At 42.9% G+C, this 26,745-nt stretch overlaps 1 protein-coding gene across 2 annotated transcripts; it reads right to left on the bottom strand.

Annotated features, from left to right (window-relative positions):
* On the bottom strand, positions 1-26,218 carry LOC115558713 (transient receptor potential cation channel subfamily M member 1). 2 transcript variants are annotated; one of them, XM_030377091.1, is made up of 27 exons: positions 25,664-26,218; positions 20,433-20,509; positions 19,971-20,169; positions 19,275-19,488; positions 18,242-18,366; positions 16,923-17,094; positions 15,915-16,089; positions 15,308-15,431; positions 12,688-12,760; positions 12,243-12,343; positions 11,966-12,142; positions 11,440-11,574; positions 10,863-10,913; positions 10,589-10,729; positions 10,454-10,483; positions 10,012-10,301; positions 9,298-9,526; positions 8,139-8,270; positions 7,232-7,369; positions 6,874-7,002; positions 6,383-6,634; positions 5,552-5,726; positions 4,626-4,646; positions 4,250-4,394; positions 3,662-3,867; positions 3,378-3,510; positions 1-2,782 (listed from the first exon to the last, which is right to left on the bottom strand). In XM_030377091.1, the coding sequence occupies exons 1-27, from the start codon at positions 25,751-25,753 to the stop codon at positions 1,597-1,599; spliced, it is 4,920 nt and encodes a 1,639-aa protein (XP_030232951.1). In that variant the 5' UTR covers positions 25,754-26,218; the 3' UTR covers positions 1-1,596. The 2 variants fall into 2 exon arrangements, with proteins under 2 accessions (XP_030232951.1, XP_030232952.1); XM_030377092.1 differs by lacking the exon at positions 25,664-26,218 and adding an exon at positions 21,634-21,902.
* Between the last annotated feature and the right edge of the window lie 527 nt (positions 26,219-26,745).

Below are 26,745 nucleotides of genomic sequence, written 5' to 3' on the forward strand. Positions count from 1 at the left end.
TTGGGTAAGTTCAGCACAGGGATTTATAATCATATTCCTCTTTAATCAGAGGACTTTATTCACATAATCTATGAAGGGAAATTTGCCTGCAATCTATTTTATTCAGCATTTATGGATGTATCGTACTTCATGCTAAAGATACAATACACTATGCTTGTTTGTACATTTTACAAGACCTGTAGGTATTGCTAGTTTGAATGTACTGGTCAAACTAATGCCTAATGCCTCTTGAGTGTAATTCCTGGGCTGAAGCCTCCACCTAGTGGATTTTTATAAAACATGGCATTGCTTAGTGATTTAAACAGTGGCAGTATGTTATTTAAGGACATTATAAGTCAACACAATGGGAGTTGCAATTCCCGTTAATATACATTTGAGAAACTCAAAAAACATCTACATATTTTAGACTTCGGGATGTTGATGTGTACATTCATACAAGCAAAGGAAAGATGCTCATGTCTTTTGGCCGTGCTCTATGGGGGGGACTGTTAGCAAAGGGCGTATAAATAGAAGGTGTATTACAGGTTGGATATACTGTACGTACCAAAAAATCGCACACACAATCTCAAAAACATCTTCATGTATCTGAATTATAAAACACCACATATCAGTTGAAGACCACATCCCATTTCACACCATAATGTGATATTCAGAGATAAGCTGGAGTGACCATTGTGACACTGTGTAATCAGGAGTACGAGATTTAGCATCTGACTGAAAGCAATCATACCTGACATGAAACATTGCATTTCTAACACATAGCCCATAGCCACAACGACAAAGTCGCAATCTCGAGGATGACGATTTCCATTGTGACAAATGTCAGTGAAGTCACATAGCCAAATGAGATAACATGAAAGGGATTGAGCATATGGCCCACTGATTAAAGCCCTTGCATTTGTAATATTATTAAAGTTACTAACTGGGTGTGGGTGGGGACTTTCCCGGCATGCATTCAAACCTCAAATGGCACAGTTATCCAGTGACAAGTTTTCTATCACCCAGCAATGGTTGATCCACCTGAGAGGGTATGGCAGAGTTAGGCCAAATCCCATTTCTATCTATCTACCTTACCCCTTCCCCTTACCCCTCCGCCTTGTTTTGAAGGAGTAAGGGAAATGGGTAAGGGGAAGGGGTAAGGGGTAGAAATGGGATTGGGCCTTACTGCAACAGACTCACCCCTCCACTCCCTTAGGTGGGCAGGGGCAACTGCTTTATTTCCGCCATTGAAGAGAAAGAAAAGAAGATCTTTGAGATGGCCACTTTAAAACCCTAACCCGAGAACAGTCTCCAACCCACAAAAACATACCAAAATAACATCTGGATTTGGGTCAAAATGAGTCCTTATAAAATTTGTAGGATAAATAGGATTTCTACAGGAGCCAATTTTTCCCTTGAAATACTTCCTTCCAGGTCCACTGGTCCTGAGTAACTGACTGGAATGAAACAATTGTAAGAAAAATAATTAGTTAGTAGACCTAAAATGTAAGATATATGTATATTATAAAGGCTTAAGTAGAATCAAGTAAAAAATATGAAGTAAATTAAACAAGTAAAGGTTTCCTTGGTAGTTGCTAGTCCCACCATCAATGGCTATCATTTGCCATGGGGTGATGTGGGTGGCTCTTGGCTTCCAAAAGCAGCCACCAGGTCTTTGACACTGCTCGCTGCAAGGGGCTTTTCCTGGCCACTCTTACTCTTAGTTTTGCAAGGATTGCTATTCAGGCTCTTGGACCTGAGCGTTGGATACATCCTATCATGAGCCACGAGCAAATGCCCTGAATCATCATCCTCCATCCCTGCCCGACTATTCTGATTGTTCTCTTGCGCCATGGCTTCTTGTTCCCCAGCGGTTTGCTTTGATGTACTTCCGTCATTTTCCTGCTTGGTCTCTGAGTTGGATTCACCATCAGGAGGACTTGCCAATGAAACCGTGGGCATGAAACCAAAGGAGGGCTGACCTTTGTACTCAAAGTGGGCTCCCCATTGAGCCATGCTTGGTGATGTAGTGTCCAAACCTGGCACATCGGGAGCCGATGGAAAGTAATTAGCCCAGTTATTCTCTTCTCCTCTGTCCATGTGGTTGTACACGATCCCACTCATTGTCTTCCGGCTGGAAGATGGTGAGCTGCTAAGAGTTTGCGATGGCAAATAATGCGTTTCTTTTGACTTCACTAGGGGGTAAGAAAGGGTTGCATCCACTTTTGCCTTTGCAAAAGCAACACCAGGTTTATCTGTTGAATTGGTCAATGCCTCCTTGCTGGGGATTCCCTTTGGCAGCAGCTCATCTGCAGCAGGCTTCTGCTCCGGGTCACAAGAGGTAATCGTGATGTCAACGTTTGAAACAGAGCACCTTCTATCCCTTAAGGGCATCACCTCCAGTGTAGTGCCGTACTCTTTAGCGGGGACGCCTCCGTCTATCGACGCCGGCGGAACCTCCTTGAAACTCCCCTTCCTCTCAGGGCCGAGCTGGGCCGTCCGGTCTTTAGCCGTGTCCGCGGTCGACTCCGTCTCCATGGGGAAGCGATAGACGCTGTAGCCGTCGGCGCTGCCGATGCTGCCCTGACGCAGCAGGGTGGAGGGGTCGCAGATGGAGGAGCCTCTGGATCGGGTGCGTGTCAGCTCCGCCCGGTCGATGCCCGCCAGCTTCTCCAGGGCGTTCATCATGCGGCTGGAGAACTCCTCCAGCTGGCCCAGCCGTAGGTCCACCGTTTGCAGGGAGGCCTTCATGGAGTGCTCCCTCTCGTTCACCTCCTCCAGCCGCATGAACATGTTCTCCACCCTGAGAGGAACCCACGCACAGGGCTTACAAACATGTGTCAGTTGTTCCCCGATGGACAGACAGCAACCCGTTTGTATTTGCACTTACGTTTGCTCAAGTTATGCTGTTTTTCTTTTCACATTATACTATAAAATGAGTGCCAATTTCATTCAGATTTGGCAACCAAGTACCAGTTTAGTATTAACCTTTAGATATACCTTAGTTAACATAAAACAAGACAACGTTGACTGTGTATGTCCCGGTGTGTGTGTATTTCATGGTGTGTGTAGTTCATAATGTGTGTGTATGTCATGGTCTGTGTCACGGTGTGCGTGCCCCAGTGTGGGTGCACCACGCCGTGCATGTCACTGTGTGTGTGTATTGCAGTGTGCATGTCACTGTGTGTGTGTATTGCAGTGTGCATTTCACAGTGTGTGTGTGTATGTCACGTTGTGTGGGTTAATGTCACAGTGTGTATGTCACGGTGTGTATGTCATGCTGTGTGTGTATGTCATGCTGTGTGTGTATGTCATGCTGTGTGTGTGTGTGTCATGCTGTGTGTGTATGTCATGCTGGGTGTGTTACGGTGAGTAGTACGAAGGCGTATGAATCCTACCTCTCGGATGTGACCCTGATGCGCTCGTTGTTGGACGACTGCTTTTCGTCCTCCTTCTCGTGGAAGTACTCTTCCACACACTGCTCCTCGAACTCATACAGGCTCTTCAACTCTTCGACGTTGAGCACAAGTTCTGTTGGGCAACAAACACCGTTTTAAGAATGGGATACCATAATGCAGAACACTGATATTTTCACCCGAGGAAGCTGGCACGTAGAACAGTAAATCCGGTTTACGCCGCTATGGATCAAAAGCGTCTAGGGAACGGGAGTATTGCCGCTTACGGAGACCCCGTTCCCGCTCTTCCTGCTCCCCTTCCTGTTTGCGCCGGCTGCAGCGGCAGCAGAGCCGCTGCAGCAGGATGTAGATGTGAGGGAAGATGATGAGCGGGGGCGGCAGGATGGGCCGGTCGTGGAAGGTCATGATCAACTGGTACCGCTGGAACTTCCACACCTGGTTGGAGATGGACTTCACCTCGAAGAAGGTGTTGCTGTGAGGGTGAACAGGGGGACATGCACTTAGAGATATACAGTGGTGCAGTGTGTTCAAACAGGGGTTTGAAGCAACTATTACATAGATATATGCCCTGACATGCTAGAATAAGCTAATTAAGATACTACAAATTAGTTTTATGAATAGGAAAACTAATTAAAAAAAATGGCCTTTCTGTAATTTCTCTTTCAAACATATCAACTTCAGTTGGTTAATTATTATGTTGGTGTATCAGTGTGTTCCCCTGTGATTTAAACTGATGCCAACTGTTTCTTCAAGGTCGAAGAACAGCAGCCTATTGACCTACGTTTCACAGGTCAAGAGTCGCACCTTTAAATTGCCAGTGATTATTTTCCAATCAAACTGAAAGTCAAGCTCACTTAAAGACGGCGATGAGCAGGTTGACCAGCAGGATGTTGGCCACCAGGAGGTAGCAGGCCATGAGGGCGGGGGTGAGCGAGGCACCAGGTATACAGGGAGGAAGCTTCTTTCCGTCCTCGTCGTACAGGTTGTCACCACATGGAGCTGTTGATTATCAACAAGCAGAAACATGCAAAGGTTTGTGCAAACCGTTCTTCATTACGTAAAATATACACATGAACACCTATTCATTGTCGTTACACTTCACCAGTTATTATGCATTAGGCCAGTTCTATACCACATACCGTAAATAACCTATATAAATGAATACAATTATAAATGCGAAGGCCCATTTAGTAAATTACTAATGAGATAAGAACACACAGATATACTTACGGTTGATTTCCATAGCGTACACTGCACCCCAGAGTCAAGGTAAAGAAAATGAGGGAAGTAAGAGAACAACGTCAAAGTACAACCACCATCACTTTTATCTACGGGGAAAATTAAGATAGCAGTCCATCCTACAAAGGCAAAGTGCAGTAACTACGCCAACATTGAAACTGAGAAAAAAGCCTTCAAAGTATTCATACTGGCCGGCCAAACCTGTTTCAGGTACAATAGTGGTGATACTCTCAATTAATACCTTTATAGGAAGAAAAATAGTTTTTGTCTCAAGACAAAGAAGGTGTTATAAAACCCATTTTCAGTCTGAACTCAATTTTGACAAAATACGTAGTTACTGCACTTTGCCTTATAGGCAAACAGCTTCTTCCCAGCTTCCTTCCCAATAAATTTTCACATGATTTATACATACGATTGTAAAAGATGTCAGTGGTTAGGGCTTAGTGTTTTGTGTGTGTTTTTTGTGTGTGTGTGTGTGTGTGTGTGTGTGTGTGTGTGTGTGTGTGTGTGTGTGTGTGTGTGTGTGTGTGTGTGTGTGTGTGTTGTGCAGTGCACTAATGATTGGAAAGGCATGCAGTCCTCAGAATACAATGCTTGTATCTAGCAGGCAGATGATCATCAAATACAGACATTTATGAAAATGAATGGAAGACGCTGAAACCTGGTTGAGAATTGTACTGAATGTTTTACATTAACTAGCTGTCCAATGACCCACCTCTTGGCAGTTCTAGTGTCACATAAGTAGTCCTTTGAAATTTTTCCAAAATGTCTGCAATCTCTTAGCCTACTGTAGTGCAATTTTAACGTTACTTTGTTATATTCAAACATTGACGACACACACACACGACATGAATCAAATCAGAAAAATTGGCCCTATTTAACAGGAAGGAGAATCTTACTATGAACTCTAGTCTTACGGTCTATCGAGTCCGCAAACACCTCCCCGTAGATCATCCAGTAGGGCATGTAGAAGACGTTCCTGGCCAGCCTCCAGGTGGGCTCCTCGTCGGGGTGGAGGATGGCCTGCCGCGCCACGCCGAAGCTCATCAGCACCACCAGCATGATCACCACGAAGTACAGCATGTCGATCATCTGAAACACAAGCACCATGTATGTTGAACCACACTGTTGAACCACACTGTTGTAGCACACTGTTGAACCACACTGTTGAACCACACTGTTGTAGCACACTGTTGAACCACACTGTTGAACCACACTGTTGAACCACACTGTTGAACCACACTGTTGAACCACACTGTTGAACCACACTGTTGAACCACACTGTTGAACCACACTGTTGTAGCACACTGTTGAACCACACTGTTGTAGCACACTGTTGTAGCACACTTTTGTAACACACTGTTTTACCACACTGTTGTACCACACTGTTGTAAAACACTGTTCTAACACACTGTTGTAACACACTGTTCCAACACACTGTCGTAGCACACACGGTGTTGTACCAAACTGATCTGCATGTCTATCTGCCATCTATCTCTGATACATAATGATTAATAAATAATAATAATAACTGCATTTATATAGCGCTTTGGGTACCCAAAAGCAATTTACATTGTGAGTATGTGTGTGTGTTGGAGGGGGGGGAACCCTTCTCTCCTTCCATCCATCTACCATATATCCCTCTATCCATCTGCCTCTTCCATCCATCTGTCTATCTGTCTACTGTCTCTCTGTCCATCTATTCCAGCCATCTCTACCTGCCATCCTAGTTTTTAAGTACTACCTACCATCTTGCCGATCATCATGACGTAAGGCCCCAGGTACTTGTTGACCCCAAAGATGTCGAGGACCCGGATGTACCAGAAGATGATGTCCACGCAGTAGATGACCCGGCCGTAGCCCATGTAGGGCTCGCTCTGCAGCCGGAGCAGCAGGCCGATGAGGAAGACCGAGATGGCCACCAGGTCGGTGATGTTCCAGTACTCCTCCAACCACACGTTGATCTTCTGCTTCAGCTTCTCTGGTTCGGACATCAGGATCTAATGGGGAGTTGTGCGTTTTGACCGAAAGAAAACACAACTACGAATCAAACGTCGTCCAAATAATCTAGTGTTAAACTTGATCAACTGATTATCATCGGATCTTAAGATTTATAAAAGTCATCGGAATTGAGGCCATAAACGATCCATAACTTTTAGCTATTAAATTAAATATAAAGTCCAACGTTAAGAAAGCTATGCTATGATAAGTTACAATTAATTTCCTGTTCTGTGAGTACCTGTCTGACTTTCTCTAGCCCCAAAGTGATGATGTAAGAGATGACAATCCACTCCTGTAGTGAAGGCCAGCGTTCCATCTTCACCAGAATAATGTAGTTGTACAGCATGAGGTACACGAGATAGGCAATCTGTCAAGAGAAAGTTTGGAAGTGATTATAATGTTCCACACTATTACAGGAACTAGCGTCCTTGAGCTCAAACAGGAATTAGAGAATTCTTAAAAAGATAATCTTCATTTAATATCGCTTTAACACTACCAATTTCTACAACGTTTTCCCACTTCTTTTTCTTCAGGGTCAATTTAAAGGGTCAGGAAGGAGATTATGTTTAGAGTTTCAACATCTGTTCTCGACTTGCCGTGGTGAACCAGAACTTGGTGAAAGGGGTGCTATAGAACTCAAAGATTTTTTTGATGGTTGGGATTCTTCTCTGTTTCCTCTGATGGTCCTCTTCATCACCCTTCTTAGACATCCCGTCTGAATTAGAGGCTCCATCCTGAGAAAAGAGGTTGGGTTCACACATTAGAGGCAGCGTCCTGAGGATACAGTAACACATTAGAGGCCTGAGGATCCAGTAACACATTAGAGGCCTGAGGATACAGTAACACATTAGAGGCAGTGTCCTGAGGATCCAGTAACACATTAGAGGCCTGAGGATACAGTAACACATTAGAGGCAGTGTCCTGAGGATCCAGTAAACCATTATAGGCCTGAGGATACAGTAACACATTAGAGGCCTGAGGATACAGTAACACATTAGAGGCCTGAGGATACAGTAACACATTAGAGGCCTGAGGATACAGTAACACATTAGAGGCCTGAGGATACAGTAACACATTAGAGGCCTGAGGATACAGTAACACATTAGAGGCCTGAGGAAACAGTAACACATTAGAGGCCTGAGGATACAGTAACACATTAGAGGCCTGAGGATACAGTAACACATTAAAGGCCTGAGGATACAGTAACACATTAGAGGCAGCTTCCTGAGTGTATAGTTGCAGGTCAGACTGCCATTCAAGAGCTGTCAATCATGAAGAGGAAAACAGGTGCAATGAAACTATTGAGACAAAAAGGAATACATTTTTGACTCATTTGAATTTTTTTTTTTAACCTATGACATGAAAAGACAACCTGTTTATAAAGAGTGCCTAGCCATTATGTGAAGATAGGTAAGGGGTTCAAATAAAACCTAAAGACAAAGTTGCTTGCCTTGCCTTGACTTGTTATTAAAATGATTTCATAGAGTAGTAGTTGTTGCGTACCTTGTTGGACTTGTTATCATCATCTCTATCTTTTCCCTCTTCTTTCTCCTTGGAAGAGTTATATGTGGCCTCCTCTCCAAGCCTGAAGTCCATGAGGAGAATGGATGGTGGGAAAACAATGCCTAATATGACCTGCAAGAAACAATAGCTAGACATTTGCGAAGGAATGCAATATGGATCCTTCTATCGCTGTGTTTCACATGATATACATAAGAATTAGTGTGCAACATGAAGGTGTAATGTGTCAACACAGATTATTTCGGAATCATGATTTTGGCTGCAGGATTCAGGGAGGATGTATAGAGCCCAATCTCTCTGTGAAGGCTAATGTGCAGGCTGGCTCCCCCAGATAATTCATGTTAGGGAACAGTGTGTGGCGTAATTGAAGGTCAGAAACACTAAGTGTTGAGCCTTGATACTGATGCGGTGGGAAAACCCAACAGTAATATTGTTTGTTCAAGGGGTCGCAAACTACTGACAATCAAGTGTGCCATGTAAATTAAATTAGGGGGTTGCTGTTATTATTTGAATGCACTTTTTCAAAATGGCACAGGTGACAATTATCAGTGAGTGATGTGCTATGAATATCTTTATTAGACTGCGCCTTCCTCCGCACAATCAAACTTAGATTTAAGATCGCAAAATCTCTTCTGATATTGCTCTGGGTAATCCGTCTTGCCTTTCAATCACAGATGCAAACACACTGTCCGAGAAACAGCAATCGAAGGGGGAGGAGGTGAGGCAGTGATTTTTTGGGTATATTCAAAATCTTGCTCTCTATGTCTTACCTCCAGTTACAGCTCATACAAGTTCATTTTTGTTCAGCGCACAAAGGTTTAGTTACAAAAAGGAGTCTAAAAAGTCTAAAATACTTAGCATTTTTTTCTTGATTCTTCTACAAACTTTCTCTACATTAATTATCTTAGGTTGGCTGGCCACCATTTGCTACAACCTCCTGCCTTCAATCTGGCAGGCAGCCTCTCTCTACCGCCTCCACCCTGGTTCCTTTAATCTGGCAGGCAGCCTCTCTCTACCGCCTCCTCCGGCGGTAGAGAGAGACAAGACAAGCTGCTCCACACCTCCACCCTACTACCTCTCCGCGTCCACTCCCATACTGCTAATCTAGCAGGCAATCTAGTCTAGGACTCCACCGCGGCACCTTGAGGCCGTTGCTCTTCCCCATCCGCAGGCAGCCCATCCACATGTCGGTGAGCAGCATCTGGCTGCAGGTGTGAGCGATGAAGTCCCTGTGCTTGGCGGCCACGGCCAGCTTCAGGCAGGTGGAGTTACTCCAGTTCTTCAGCTCATAGGTCAGCAGCTTCATAGCCACCTGCTCGTCGTGCTTGTAGGACTGGTCCAGGAGCTCGTAGGCCAGCTGGCCAAACTCCCTGGGGAGTGGATGGGCGGAGGAGTAAGACAAAGCATGTTTCAAACACATTGGTAGCTGCAAATGTGCAAACCCCATTCTGACAGAAGCAAGTAAATGTAACTAAGTTGCTGTCGTATTAATATTGTAGTATTTCTGTGAATTACATTAACATCATATACAGGATTCTGAATTCTCTTTTAAATTGCTTGTCTTAAAGGTGGACAGGAAGGCTGAACTTCTTTCTAAGGTAATGGAATAGGCCTGTAGGTAGCTTCATACACAAACTGGGGTCTGCATTATTTTCCTTTCCGAGAAAATTTGAATTTGTGTTCCCCAAATTCGACGAATAATGTCAATGCTTTGAAAAAAATTGCTGAGCTTGACAGCCCAACTTTGTAAGAGCAAATTTAATACTTACATAGAACTTTGCAAAACTGACAGACTACACAGCATGCCTGTGTACTTTGTCTTAAGAAACGTTTCCAAGGAGTGAGCGTAAGTCACCTGGAGTTGTTCTCTAGGTCCTGAAAGATGTCGTCCACCATCTCACTCTTGGACGACTCGTGGGCCATGGCCTTGTAGAGCTTGCAGGCCACCAGGGCTTTGGCCATGGCCTCCTCGCCCCGCTGCCACAGGAAGAGCGCCATCTTCTGGCGGTGCATCAGCACGGCCCACACCATGAGCTCGTGGAAGGGGAATTGAAACCGGCACAACTCGGGGTCGTCTAAATCAATGTCCTCCTCTACCTCTTTCTTCTTGTTCTTCTTACCTTTGCCCTTTCGTGGCTCGTCATCCTTTGGGACAATGCAAGCAAAGCTTTCACTTCAATGTGTGTTAAGTTTAAAGAGTTTAAAATAAATGGAACATTGAAAAGGATTGACTGTTTAATGGATAATAATATCATCAGAATTATTGTGAATAACATTTAATTGAAGGGGAAACATACCTCCATTCCTAGGAGTTTAAGAGCTTTTGGCTGTGAACAGAAAAAATAGACAATAAATACAGATACATGAGATAGAATAAATTAAGCATGTTGATTCATGAACGTAATCATGCAAGATTATGTTTTTAGACTTACTCTTTTGAGACCGTACAGGTTGGTGTACAGCGTCCGGAAGCACTTCCTGGTGTACTTGCAGCGAAAAGCTCCTCCCATCAGAAACTCTACAACCAATCCGATATCAATCAAGGTGATCTGGTAATCTGGTGGGAGGTTTCCCTGAAAAATACCATTGTTATTATCGAACCGCAGCATATATACTGTACGTTTTACATGCTATTCTTCAAGTTGAAATATTGTGTTAGCCTGCGGTAACAGTTAAAATAAGGCACAAGATAAAGGATTATTGTACCTTTTTCACATCCCTGACCACAATGTGCAGGTTGTGAGCTGGTCCCAGTCTCTGTACAGGAGAAAAACAGGAACAAATCATACAACAGATCATTCATATCGCCAGCCAAAATATAATTTCCAGGAAGGTTTGAGATAGTAAGTCACCGTTATATGCTTAGATATTTTTTGCATATTCAAAATGTGTTGTCAACAATGCAAATGCAGTTTTAATTTTTTTTTGGATTGCATACATTACATGCTAGTAATATTGCCTACATTACTCGTGTAAAACACGAATACTCATGTATTCTTTATGTTTATAGTATTGTAGCAATTAGTTTACATTCACAGCCTCTTCACAACGGATATACCACGGGAATTAAAAGGGCCTTACATAATTAGGATTCAATCAGAGATGTGCGATTCATACCAATAGGGATATAAGGAAGGTTTCAGAGTTCAGGCTCAGCTCATTGCTTTGGCAAATGTTGAACAGTATGAAGATCTGTTCATAAAGAGTGGGCTTGAACAGGATCTCAAGCTTCAGTAGAAAAAGGTAACCCAACCTTTTCAAAGCGTCCTGACTGTTCACTCACCGTGTTGTACAGCTCCTCTAGTCGTGGGATGGTGAGGAAGTGGTGGATATTGACTCCATTTTCAATCAGCAGCTTGACAAAGTCCACTCTGTCCAACACCAGGGCATCCATCATGGCCTGCTCCAGAGAGTTCACCTGCGTGGTAAACAATGTCAAATAGGTCAACAACAACAACAACAACACAGAATGGAACCCACAACACAAGCCAGCTTCAGAAAGCTCACCTGTGGAGTACACAAGGTAAACAACACAGTATGGAACACACAACCCAGGCCTGCAGATATTTCACTGTAGGGGGTTTCAGTTAAATCATGTTCACATAATATTGATCCAAACAATACCGAATAGCCAGATCGTTTATAAAAGTTGGTTTGACGTAGTGCGTTTTGTTCAATAAAGATATGGCCAAAAGGAATGGATAAATAGATGAGAAAGAAATAATGGAAGACAGAGCAAAGCAACACAGAAAAGAGAGAATAAATAAAAAGATTGTTATTTTTCTTGCAACATCCTTCTTCATAAGTACCCAGTTAAGCAGCTCCAACTTCCTGGGGTCCGTCTCCTCAGGGGGCTCCGGCTTGGTCTTGCCTCCCTTCCCCTTCTTGCCCCTGGCCTTCCCCTTGCCCCCCCCTCCTCCACCACCCCCCCCTCGTGGCGCAGAGGACGGGCTCTTGGGCCGCTCGCCCGGCAGGGCACTCGCAGGCTGAGGAAGACCAAGAATGAATATGAATATATTTAAATACAACGATATCTGTAATGTTGCAATCCTAAATTAGGATGGATGGACGGACAGACAGACTCACCGGCCAATGGGTTCCGTACACAAAGATCTGGCTGCGTGCGATGTCCACTCTGTTCCAGGCCAAGGCCAGACTGAGCTGGTCAGGGGCCGATGCATTGGTACCTAATATCACATATGAATACAATACAGTGAGTGTCATGTGAATGCCATCATGTTAAACATCTCATTTGTACCTAATATCACATATGAATACAATACAGTGAGTGTCATGTGAATGCCATCATGTTAAACATCTCATTTGTACCTAATATCACATATGAATACAATACAGTGAGTGTCATGTGAATGCCATCATGTTAAACATCTCATTTGTACCTAATATCACATATGAATACAATACAGTGAGTTTCATGTGAATGCCATCATGTTAAACATCTCATTTGTTAAAGGTGAGACGGATGATTTAAAGTTATTGAGCTAACAAGGTGAAGTGATGCTCCAGCTACCTTTCAGTAGAGCAGTCAATATGGCCATTTCAACATCATGTTGCCCTTCCGAACCCATGCGAAACACAGTTATCTGAAAAGCACAAATGACTTTGTTACTTTGTCAGTGGTTGCATGTAGGTTTTGTTGTTCTTCTTGTTATAAGGTTCCTGTTGGAGGTAAAAGCATAAACACTAAAAAGCTCAGGCGTAGAGCACACACAGAAGCTGAACCTTCTTGCGTCCCTGTCTTCACACCCGAGGTACATTCAATCATACAGAGACTAATTTAGGCCTTTCAAACAAAAATAAAAAAGTTCTACGCACTTTATGCTTGAGCTTTGGTGAGTTTGTCAAGTTAAAATCTATAATTTACAAGAACCGACATTTTAAGAATACTACATTAGATTAGATTCAACTTAATTATCGTTGCACAAGAACTAGGCAACCGAATGCAGCTAAGCATGAAGTGCAAAACAGTGCGTTTATTGAGGAAAGCAGTAAAATGTATTAAGGTAGTAGCACAACGTTACAGGAGTACACAAAAGAACCATTGAGTATTATGGATACGTGAGATTTCTACAGATATAAAGGCCATTCTTTGATGAATTCAACTCTGAAATGATGATAGAAGTACAGTTATCTGAGTGAATGAAGTCCATGTTCATTTGTGTCATTGTCAACTAATGTAGCTCTAGTACGGCACTGTGCATGTAGCAGCTGCTCACAAAGCCACAGCGAATTGCAGGATTACATGAAGAACGAAGTCCTATAATACAGGGCCATTTTTCTTATATGTACTGTATATGTATCCTGGTATATGATTGAGCAATCCGTTTTTGATTCAAAAACGTCAACTCAACTTAATCACAAAATGTCTGTGTGTGTGTGTGAAGTCAGAGAGCAATGGACAATCTCCATTAGGCAGTGGAGTGGCCAGCTGGCATTATTCAACCAAAGCTTTACTTGTCATTAATCTTACATGGAAAACTTAATCCATCATTATAGTCATGATAGCAGTGTCTTTCCTGGGTCAGAATTGGGCTTTAGTGGCAGCAAACGTAGCACCAAAACTCCAGCAGTCCTGATGTGTGATAGCTGAACATCTGGGGGGAGATGGCCCAGGGCCAGGGCTTGATTTCAGAAACTACAAGCAGCGGAGATAAGCGTTGTTTCAAATATTGTTGGGGAGATAATCGACCTAAGAGATTCATTTGCGTGAGTGGCTGAAGGTTTGAGAAGGTGATATTAACAACTAACAAACTAAACTGTCCAATTAGGGACCAGTGGATGTTTGTGGCACATTTTAGTAAGAGCCACTTAAAATTGTGTTATTTGTATCGCTCTACCTATTTATATAACTCAATAATGATTTGTGATACGACCTAGTGGGTTAGAGTGTAGTGTTCAAAAATCAAAGGTCCTTTGAAAAGCATACAAATAGTAGATAATCCTAATAAAAAATAAATCTGAAAGTTTTTTGGTGGTTAATTACGTAAAGGCTCCTGTCCAGGTCATAAATTGTTGACATTATCTATATCTAGAATGTTTTTTGTTCAAATCTCCCCATCTTGTGGTAGACCCATTTCAAAATTAGGTAGTTGGCCTTCAGTTGACTATTATACTCAAAACTCCTTCAGCACATAAATAAGAGCAGTCCAATAGTCAGTATTCTCTTCCTCGATGCTAGCCAGCCGAAGACTGTTTACACATCCTACTGTCTTGAATCGCCAACCAAATGCCGTTTGAAATCAGACCTTGAAATCATTTTCATGGCCACCACAAAACATATAGAGCGTAGGAAAGACCCTGTATATGTAAGGGTTTAAAATGAGTGAGGAAATGCTTCGACAATTTGAAATTCATATTCATATAGTAGCTACGTTTATTTTGATGGTTTATGTCAAGAATACAGCCACTTTATGGTGTTTGTCTTACCAGTAGATTTCAAATCTGCTGAGGAAGATCAATACAATCTTTCATTTATCAGATATTTCCAGATTTATAAAGCAATGAAAGAATACAATATACAACTAACAACTTACGGGATGAGGCTTGATTTAGTGAATTGTTCATTCTTAAGCAAATTCTTACTAATATTACGCAAGATAGCTACGAATATAAAATAAATACATAGAAGAATATGAGGAAGAGGTGGCTTGATAATTGAATGGAGAGGTTTATTAGAAGTTCTGGTGTGAGGCATGAAACACAAGACACAAATGAATGGGCAAAAATAATGAAACATTTGTTTTATTGACAGATGAAAGATGCTTTGAACCTAAAGGATGATTTCTAGTACTACTATTCTGGGGACGAATGGGCACAAACGCACGACGAAGAGAACAGGGACACAGAATGTTAAAAAATAAAGGATTTACTGAAGACACAGAGAAAAGATAATAGGGACATGAGGAGGGGATAGGCAGACAATCAACAGACAATGGTTCCGCAGTAGGCAGGTAGTCGGACAGGCAATGGGAGAGTAATGGAATGAAGAAATTGCTGATAGTCTTCAGAATCTGGGACCCAGCTACCATAGGGGAAGATAACGATCGGATGAGGAGTGACTGGAAATCCCGTGGAGACTCTTTATAGGTGCATAGGCCAACTATCCCCAATGGAGACTCAGTGGTACGTACCAGGGATCTCTTCTTCATGCACTCCATGACCATGAGGAAAATCTGCTGAGCCTGAGCACGGTTGTAGCTGAAGGTCTTCTGGATGGTGACCAGTAGCTGGTCTTTGACGTTATCACTCACCATCCTGGTAGGACAATTCAACTTGGTTACTATAGTAATCTTATCAAAGAGGTTACTATAGTTACGATATCCACTAGGTTGTAATAGTTAGGTGATCAACTAGGTTACTATAGTAACGTTATCAACTAGGTTTTTATAGTTACGTTATCAACTAGGTTGCTATAGTTACCTTATCAACTAGGTTACTGTTGTTTCATTATCACTCAACAACCTGGTAGGACAAGGTATTTCTAAAATATCATGCCTAGTAACAAGTTAATTGTAAATATATAGTCAAACGTTATTATATATATTTGGCAGTTTTACATAAATACACAACGCACAGCTTAGAGGACAATGTAACAGTTAAAAGACTGTGCAAGTTGTATCGATTATTGTGTGTGTGTCTGTGTGTGTGTTTGTGTAAGGCTGTATTTTAGTGCTGTCATGTCACAGAATGTTTTGCGAGCACAATGCATACAGTGGCCTCACATTCCCTCTCACTCACCCATCCTCTTCGCTGTATTTATGTGCAAAGGAAATGATGTCAGAGGCCCGCCCACTGCCGTCACAGACCACCACAGGCACCGGTGGCTCCTCCCTCAGGCTCTCCAGAACGATAGAGATCACGTTGGGCCCGCCCTCCAGAATCAGACAGACCAGAGGCACGCCCTGACCCAAACCTACAACACACACACACACACACACACACACACACACACACACACACACACACACACACACACACACACACACACACACACACACACACACACACACACACACACACACACACACACAAATACACCACAGGCAACACACACACATTTCTTAAAGCGATGGATGTGAAGATTTTGAGTATTTATATACAACAATTTACGATGAAACAAAATATTACAACAAACACAAGCAAAGGCACAATATATTCCTCCTCTCCTGTGAGGGGTGGGAGCTTGAAGCAAGTGGTGACAGCTGAGCTTCCCTTTGCTGTCCCTGCCTTGCTGAAAGCTCCAGGCATAGGATGACAAAGGGAAACCCACAGGTCACATCAGGGGAACCCACACCAGGGACACCCACACCAGGGACACCCACACCAGGAAACCCACACCAGGGAACCCCACACCAGGAAACCCACACCAGGGAACCCCACAGGTCAAATCAGGGAAACACAACATGTGCGAGGGTTCATAGGTCAAAGCAAGGTCAACGCTGTCTGTGTCCATGTGTGTGTGTGTCTGTGTCTATTTTTGTGTGTGTCTGTGTCCGTGTGTGTGTGTCTGTGTCCATGAGTGTGTGTCTGTGTCCAGTCCATGTGTGTGTGTCTGTGTCCATTTGTGTGTGTCTGTGTCCATGTGTGTGTGTCTGTGTCCGTGTCTGTGTGTCTGTGTCCATGTGTGTGTGTCCGTGTCCATTTGTGTGTGTCTGTCGCTATGTCCATGTGTGTGTCTGTGTCCATGTGTGTGTGTCTGTGTGTGTCCATATGTGTGTGTGTGTGTGTTCATGTGTGAGGACTCACGTGTGTTGATCTTCTGCAGGGAGATGTGCTTCTCCAGCTGTCGGCGCAGGCGGACCTCGGCGCCGTACTTGCCGCAGGTGCCGTTGTCGGCCAGTATGAAGTGGGAGTGGCTGCTGTTCAGCGGCGACAGCTTGCTGAGCGGGTTGGACATGGTCTGGTACGGCCTGGTCACCTTTCAGAGAGGACAAATGACACGGGTCTTCACCAAAAGTCACTGGATACTCAAAGCTTAAAAGGTGACAGATTATACCACCAGGTGTGAGTGCGATTAGCCGTTACAATCGGCCTCTTCTAACATCACAAGTGGGCGTGTCCACCTAGATGTAATAATAATAATAATAATACATTTAATTTAGAGGCGCCTTTCAAGACACCCAAGGACACCTTACAGAGCATATAGTCATCATTCAAAACTATGTAAAACAGACTAGGAATAAAAGGAAAACAGAGGTTAAACATGAAGAATAATAATAATTAATAACACTCAAAGACGCCTAAAGTGAAGGGGGGACCTCACTAACCACCACCAATATGTAGCACCCACTTGGGTGATGCACGGCAGCCAATCGGTGCCAGAACGCTCACTACACACCAGCTTGAGGTGGAGAGTTAGGGATGAGGTGGAGAGTGAGGGAAAAGAACATTTAAACACTATCGACCATATTTAAACACTATCGATCACATTTAAACAATATCGACCACATGTAAACACTATCGACCACATTTAAACACTATGGACCACATGTAAACCCTATCGACCACATGTAAACACTATCGCCCACATTTAAACACTATCACCCACATTTAAACACTATGGACCACACGTAAACCCTATCGACCACATTCAAACACTATCGCCCACATTTAAACACTATGGACCACATTTAAACACTATGGACCACATTTAAACCCTATCGACCACATGTAAACCCTATCGACCATATATAAACACTATCGACCACTATCGATGTGTGCTGGATAGATCTACCAGCCTACCCAGTGGACTGTAGCAGACGCTGCTCATCTATCCGTCACACATCTAGGTGGACACGGCCACTTGTGATGTCAGAAGAGGCAGATTTTCAAAACGGCTTGTGACGGTTAATCCCACTCACACTATGTCACCTTATAATATGTCACCTTTAATACATTTTAGAAGACAGTTTAATCTTCAGGCTTTCTGTTGTAACTTTTTTTTGTATTTTTTATTTGGCATATCGAGTACATGTATGCATTTTGAGCCTATTTACTTCACTTCAATAAGCCTATTAGTTTATAACCTGTTTTATAACCAGTTTTGGGGAGATTATTATTCTTACATCTTTGCCAATGAGGTCTTCCTTATTCTCCACGATCCCCCATGGAGCAAAGCCGATGGCACACACCTTCCCTCTAGACTTGGAGGAGTGGTCTTTCAGTGCATCCCCAACATGCCGGATCACCCCTACACAATACAACGGCACAGGAATACACAGAAGTGTTTATTCTAAATCATCTGAATGGACAATATTTAGGAGGTACTCAACGAGATAAGCAACAGGAAAAAGCTAAATTAAGGTGACATTTTAACCCACATCAGCTGATCAACATTAATCAACAATAATCAACAATGGCAATCAACGTGTCTTGAGTGCTTAAGAGGGAATTCAGCTCCAAGGAGCCATGATTCCATTGTCCTAAAGCCATTGTTTACTCTTATACCCTGAATTTATTTTGTTGTCGCTGTTAAGATCTGTAGTGAGGCTCAAATCTCCTCACACTGTCCACAATCATCAGTGTTTTGCAGGAGTTTCTATAAGTAGTAAATCTGCACAGCGCCTGCTGGAGAAAAGTTGAACTGTGGCCTTGCAGCTACAGCAGGGACCAAGTTTATGGCATATAGGCGTGTAAACAAGACATATTTTGGAAAATTAATCAAAGGGTGCTGAAACCTGTTCAAAATAACCCCACTCATGACGATTCTAGTGGTAAACTGATAGCAAAAAGTATGTGTATTAGTGGTGCCACGTTTCAGAATTCTGAGATGAAAGTCTGAATTCTGACTTTATGCTCAAATTCTGAAGTTAAATTCAGAAAAGAAAAAAATGTAATCCGGCCCTAAACCTCCTCCGTATCTATCCGCGCAGTTGGTGAGGGCAAACAAATGTAGAGGTCTGGTGTTATTTGAAGCAGACAATGGTGGCCGGTATGTGGAGGGTGTTAGAGAATGGATCTTTTCTTTTTTCCTTTCAAACGTCCATTCCGAAAGAAAACCCAATGTTGGACGATCATTACATATAACGTTGTCTTCTATATGAACTTGTGTCTTGGGAAACCTTATTTAAATTCTTTGAAATGAATGGAGTTCTGTACCGGTACTGACTCCCCCCGTGAAGATCCAGGCTCCGGTGGTGACAGCAGCTTTGATCAGCCCCTTCCCAAACACCTGCTTGAGCTTGGGCTGTAGCTCAAAGTTCTGCAGGCCTCCGTGGACCGAGATGAGGAGGGTGGGCAGCTCCAGCTGCCAGTCTTTCACCATCAGGTGGAGCAGGGAGTCAGGCTTGGAGTCGTGCGACACCCGGATGTACTGAGGACAAATATACAGAGTGAGCTTCCCAAGACCAGAAACACAGTGTTTTCCTATAATACAGGGCCATTTTTCTTATATGTACTGTATATGTATCCTGGTATATGATTGAGCAATCCGTTTTTGATTCAAAAACGTCAACTCAACTTAATCACAAAATGTCTGTGTGTGTGTGTGTGTGTTTGTGTGTGTGTGTGGATGCGTGCGTTGTGTGTGTGTGTGTGGGGCGGGGGGTTGTCAGTCAGTCAGTCAGTCAGTCAGTCAGTCAGTCAGTCAGTCAGTCAGTCAGTCAGTCAGTCAGTCAGTCAGTCTGTCTGTCTGTCTGTCTGTCTGTCTGTCAGTCAGTCTGTCTGTGTGTCAGTCTGTCTGTGTGTCAGTCTGTCTGTGTGTCTGTCTGTGTGTGTGTGGGTGTGTGTGTGCGTGTGTATCTCTGTGTGTGTCTGTATGTGAAAGGAGAATAATGAAAGGCCCTTGCTGTGTACCATGGCCTTGTTTGTGTGACCACCGCCCTTGAACTCGAGGCTGCCGTAGGAGTCTGTGGGGGAGACCTGCGTGTGTTTGGCCACAGACCAGCGCTCGGGCGGCAGCTCCACCACCTGGACCAGAGGGTTGGCCTCCTCTTTGGCCGGGGCCCCGGGGGGAAGGGCCACATGCTGGGTCACCAGCTGACCACAGCTGCACCTGATGGCGCGGAGGAGGCAAATAGATGAGATTTGTTTTTTTACTTTTTCTTATTATTATTTTTGTTTTATGTTTATTTCATTTTTTTTTTAAGGTCAAACCATCAAAAACAGCCATCACTTTGTGAAACATTTGCGACACTCTAAATTAAGTTGCCCAATTGTTGTTTTATTTCAGATTGTGCGCTGTAGCATTCCACATAGATCTCTTGTGAAAGTCAACATCAGTTGGATTGTAAAGGTTTATTAAACAGAACACATTACCTGGTCGCATCTTTACTGGGGATGATTTGGATGCATTCTCTTTTCTGAAATGTTCTCTCTATCCATGCTCTCTGTATCTGGGGGGTCAAGCATAGAAGAGGTAGAATGGTTTAAACTTTTAAGTAGACACTAATGAGTGGACACAATTCGGCTCTTTAATACACAAATGTGGAAAACACATTCTATACTAACAGAATAGCATGAACCTAAAACTGCCTTGATGATGACAAGAGTGTGATATCCCCGAAACATAGTATATATTTTAGAGACATTTTAACATAACATTCTGCATGTGATCGCCTGTTGCATTCAGAGCATTAAAAGCCCCCCACCCGCAACTTACTACAAGAAACGCGTCTCGGAGCTGTTATCATGACAATCATGTGAATGTGTCCTTCTAATTGGGACAAAGCCCTTTCATCACAAAGTGCCGCACAGTTAAGCCTCTTACAGAGAGTCTGCTCCTAATCCGATCCAAACGGTGACACAAAGAACGGGAACACACTCACAACCCCCCGGACCGCTCAACAATGACATGTTGGAGAGAGACAGAACCAGAAAAAGAGAAAGAGAAAGAGAAAGAGAAAGAGAAAGAGAAAGAGAGAGAGAGAGAGAGAGAGAGAGAGAGAGAGAGAATCCATATCCATATCTCTAATGACTGTATTATTAAACATCCTAGTGTATTGTTAGGCCTCAGTATTTGCCCAGGGACTTCGGACTGCACTTTGTCAAATACATTCACTCTGGATAATGGTCAGGATTAAATTCACATGGTTAAATCCAAAAGCTACAATGCCCTCTGTGGAATCAAACACTGTTCATTTCACATTCATCATGAACCATGACACAATGCCTCTCAGATTAGATTTTTCAGGAATTTTGTAACTATCACAACTGACAAATAAATCAAGACACATATTTATTTGTCCAAAATGTCATACAGGGCTAATTAAATGATTCATCAAGTAAAAAATCCAATAAATATATAAAGAAAAATGTCTTACTGGAGGCTGGAGATGCGATTATTTAAAAGTTGAATGACACATACCTGATAATACATATATCATGTTTTGTCAATGCTCAAAGGGAATAGGTAGAGGTCAACCAAATAGCTTCGGCCAGTAAAATACTGTTACACGGCATGGATCAGATGTAACCCATCAGCACGGTTGCATTTCCCCCCCGCCTTGGCAGATCTTACCTTATGGTTTTACACCCATCCCTGAGCGCGCATTGGGTTGGCAAGCAGCAACCTCTAGCAGAAAACCAGCCTGTTCTCTCTCTCTTCACCGGCCCTCTCATCTTCAAGATGCTCCCTGCTGGAGCACTGGAGCCCAGTGAACTCCGTATGAAACTAGTTCACTTTATGCATCAGGGGTTCATATGACCAGCATGTGAGCAAGAAGGGCCTTTGTTCAGCCCAGTCCCATGACTCCAGTCCAAGGTAATCCTTTTGCCAGTCCCATGATTGCACCATTTGAACCCTGGGTATGTTCATTCCCCCACTTTGCTTTCTCACACTCTCACACACACGCACACACACGCACGCACGCACACGCACACGCACACACACACGCACGCATTCTCATTCTTCATCTAAAGCTCTATTTCATCTATTTGTGCAGATTAAAGAAAGTTTCAACAATGGAGAGTAAACAGAAAGTATTGTAAGAAGACAAAGGAAAGAGGATGTAGGCCAGCTGTAATGTGGCCATTTAATTTCATTATGTCTGATCCCCTGCTGCTTGTGTTGAAGACAATTTGCATAATTGGGTGAATTAGGTGGTGGTTTGTTTCAGAACGTATCAAATTTTTAGTCCATGATTATCATTTTGACCAAAACAACTTTTGCATGCGCTGGTTAATTCGAAAAAAGCATAATAACCACATAAAGGAGAGAAGTAGAGCGTTAAAATGAATAAGGGTTCTTAACCAAATCCACGTGCACTTTGGCGACTCCAGCCTCACGAGGAACAGTTCTCCTATTCAAACGCTTAACGCACACCCTTTCCATGCACCAATCCTCCCAACACCGCCGGTCTGTCAGCAGCTGCCGTATGAATGACATCAGGTGATCACTTTCTCGGGGGAAGTCAAGAGGATCCAAATTGACTGGTACACGCCAACACTATTCCCCTGCTTAACTCGGCTTCGGTGCTGTGTTCATTAGGACAAAAACAATAAACAAGGAATGCAGCGGGAGGATTTAGGCTTCATTATGAGATTATCAGTGGTTTACAAGGAACAAAACAAAATGTTATCCCATAACAAGTAGTTACATCACTGGTTTAGATGATGATGATGATGATGAAGATGATAATGAAATAGCAAAGATAAAGGGATTTTGAAAAAGGCAGCTCTTTGATTCGACATCTAGATTTCATCTTATCTTATTGTTTGTATATTTTGGTAAATTTATACTATCTTGCAACCATACAATACTTTTGCTTGGACAAAATAACATTATCAGCATATTATACTACATTTATTGTGCTTAAAGAAATACTTATTATTTTCCGAGTGATGAGTGCTGGTATCTAAGTTTTCAGCCACTTTTTGCACCAATTGTAACCAACCAATAATACAATAGTCTTCACATAGCCAACATCAATGGGGCTGACAAACACGGGACCGACAAGCTGGCAATTAGCCCGCAGGGTCAGCCACCCTCTTAAAGAGATGTGGCCACAAGGTATGCAGTGTATAACATGCATACAAGGAGCCTATCTACGGCCCTGCTTCTAAACTGATATTAACATGGACCTGCTTCTAAACTGATTTTAACATGGACCTGCTTCTAAACTGATATTAACATGGGGCCTTTAATGGCCCTGCTTCTAAACTGATATTGACATGGGGCCTTTAATGGCCCTGCTTCTAAACTGATATTGACATGGGGTATTTCTATGGCCCATCATCTAAACTGGGAGCCTTTCTGGGCCTTTCTATGGCCTTGATACTAAACTAATATTACCATGGGCCCGATCTATTGCCCTGAGTCTAAATGATATTAATATGGGGCCTATGTCCCTGCTTCTTGATAATGAAGAGGTATTTCCACTATGTAATAAAATGTTATATAAAGTAGATAATGAACTGATAATGGATAACAGACTAGAGGTTTTTTTACTGATCAATCACAACTTTGTAAGACTAGCACTATGGATGAAACATGGCTTGGTATGTTTTCTGGGATCCGGCAGTCCTATGTACTATGTTATAGTCAATCTTAGGGAGGGCGGAGCAGAGCTTTGGCCGGAGACCTCCACTGCAAGGGGCGGAGTTACACCTCATTTCCTGTTTCATTACAGTGATATTTTACTGAAGAAAACTTAACCACTGGAAGGGGAATCAGAAGGGGATATTAATAGGTGTATTTCTACAGTGGCCAAATGGTGTTGATTTTAAACCTTTACAGAGCCGTTTTCACAGTTTACTGCTCTTTGGATATCGTATTAGTGTATTTGTAAGGATTTTGTGCGTATCCCTTTGAAGCCATTGTTCATTTTATGTTGTTGATTATAACAGTAAAAATGTTTTCTAATTATATTTGTGGAGTACATTTGTGACTGTAGGAACTGTAGGTAGGTTGATGTAAATGGGGAAAATGATGATTCGGGTGGAGTGAGGTTTGGCGAGCAGGCAGTGTCTCGGTCAGAAGACGGTGGTAGGGGGGATGAATAAGAGCAGGGAGGAGGCAGGGTTTGATGCAGAACAATTTGGTTTATTTCTTATTCTTTTCGTTTACTTGATGCTTTGTCTTGCAACAATCTCACTCAGTGACGATGGAGACTAATCCATTTTCCCATGTGGAGACTTTCACCTCCACTAAATCCCATTGTAGAGGCAAGCCATACTAGAAAGGATGCGCAGATAAACTTTTGCATGGATGAACAGAGAGACATACAGTAGATAATCAGTGCTTTCTTCACCTGACCCCTTTGCTTTTGCCCTTGACACTCACCACCATTCTCCTTAGATTGGAAATGTACATGATGGCAGTGCATTAATCACGTGAAAGCACAATGGGAAGCTTAGGTTGGGCCAGATGCTCCTCACCGTTTCATTCTCCTAGTTTAACACACGGGTCACACTCTCTCTTTGCGAAAGACCTGCACAGACCAGCTGTTGTGTTCACCCCTGACCTCCACTAATTGCTATAATATTATACTCTGCTATCTAAAGAGAGATCCCAAGTAATCTGGCTCATTGGCTATAGCCGTCTCTCCAAAGAGGGGTTCAACTTGAACCACAGATCCTTTCAAAATCAAAACGTATGTATATCTTCTGTCTGCGATCTATCTATCTGTCATATAAATGCTTAATTGACTGCATGCATAACACACTATTTTGTCACATAAATGGTCAATTGACTGCATGTACTGTATGCCACGCTATTTTGTAAAAATAAATGGTAGGTTGACTGCATGTGTGTCGCACTTTTCCGACAAGCTGAAAGCTAGGTCTATGTACACATCTTATTATTTCACAAAAAAACGAATATATTTCTGACCGTTTAGCTTGTAATAAGTGAGTGTTGATGCCTGCAGGGATGTGTAGATGGGCTTCAGTACCTCTCTCTCACTGCTGTATTCCCCCCCCCCCCCCCAACCTGTACTCATTCTGTCCTGATACAGCACCAGGTTGGCTGGTACCTTATCACCTCCTTACGCCCATTTAAATTTCACTAAGTGGAGGACAGGTGTGTTGCATCAATGCGTTATCAGCAGGGGACAAGGTCACCACGTCAGCCAATCACAGGTTATGTATGCAATTGCACGTGTTTAACCTAGAAACGGAATACTCTAATTCAAACTGGTTTATGTTTTCTTGGGTTCTCCTTTAAAGGGGTTACTCCACTCCATTGCTCTCATATTGTATTTTCCTTTCTGTCGCACATTTCAATTTTATAAATCTATAATGTGAAATGTCCTTCTATATACACCGGTAGAAAGTGTATGTTATACATTTGTTTAATGCTACCCAGTCGTGTTCTGCACAGCTACACAGATTTCTGGCTGAGTCAGTTTTACTTTGAAACAAGAGGAACATTTCCAAAGACATTCACAGAGAATGTGTTCCCTTTGATTATCTTTTGACATCACACTGTATATAGATACGTTTAGAGAATACCAATGCAAGGATACCAAAGTCAAAGTATTTAATTTCAGAAAAATATTTAGTGTTAACATAAAGTCTATGTCAAACATGGCTCTGCAGATGGACCTTACCTTCTGTGAGCTGGACGAGGCACTGCGCTTAATGGAAGAGCGCTTGGTGGAGCCACTTTTCTTCATTCCACCCAGACCCCTGCCCTCCATTCCCCCGGGTACTGCGATGTTCTTCCTCCGTCTCAAACTGTGTCCTCATCGTCGGTCATAACTCCTCTCAATGCGACTGTAGACCCCTCTTCCACTTGACCAACTTCAGGACATTTTTATCTGGCCGGCACACTCACAAAATCAAACACGCACAGCTACCAACAGCAGTCCTGGTGGGAAACCCAGTCTCCAGGTATCACAATGCCTGTTGTCTCCTCTATGCACCAGGCCTTAAAGGGAGACATGATGCTCTGGAAGTTTAGCTCGGCAGCTCACCAGCAACCTGATCTATAGACCCCTGTTCTCCTGTCCACTCTCCTCCTCTTGTCCGTAATCAGGATTAACAGACACTACTGGGCAGTGGGGGACTGCACTTAAATGGATGGAGGTTTAACAAATGGTTATTGAAGGTAAATCTTCTTTAGAACAACTCGCGCTCTGAAACGGCTTTTGACAAAGTGTGCAGGAGGCATACGAAATGTTTAGGGTATGTTTCTATGAAGAGCTATGAGAGTGCTAAGGGACATCATGTAAATGCTTTTATCAAAGGATCGTGGGGATTACTAAAACGTGCAACAATGGATCAACCCACTGCATCTGTCATACGAGTGTGGCACTAGAAGTTCTGTTGATTTTTAGTGAGTGACCATCGGACATAAAACATTGTCAAATCGAGTATTTCAAAACAGGCAACCGTAATAAATGGTTTTAGGTGGCATACATTGCAATAAAGTGCTTTGCATTACTGCATCATACAGTGCAACACCATACAAAACATTGCCATATAATGCAATAACTAAAACACAGAATTGCACTGTAAATGATTTTATAAACGTATCAATCATAAATAAACACTGGAACTGGGACACAAACATTTACCATCTTTATGTCCATGCGTTGTCTGCAGGAAATCCATTCATGTCCAAGGGCACCAATATTAAAATGCCAGAAAAATATATTCATCGAAGGGGTGAAGACAAAACACAATATAA

This window comes from Gadus morhua, chromosome 14, assembly GCF_902167405.1.
Source record: "Gadus morhua chromosome 14, gadMor3.0, whole genome shotgun sequence".
Classification (NCBI taxonomy): Eukaryota; Metazoa; Chordata; class Actinopteri; order Gadiformes; family Gadidae; genus Gadus; species Gadus morhua.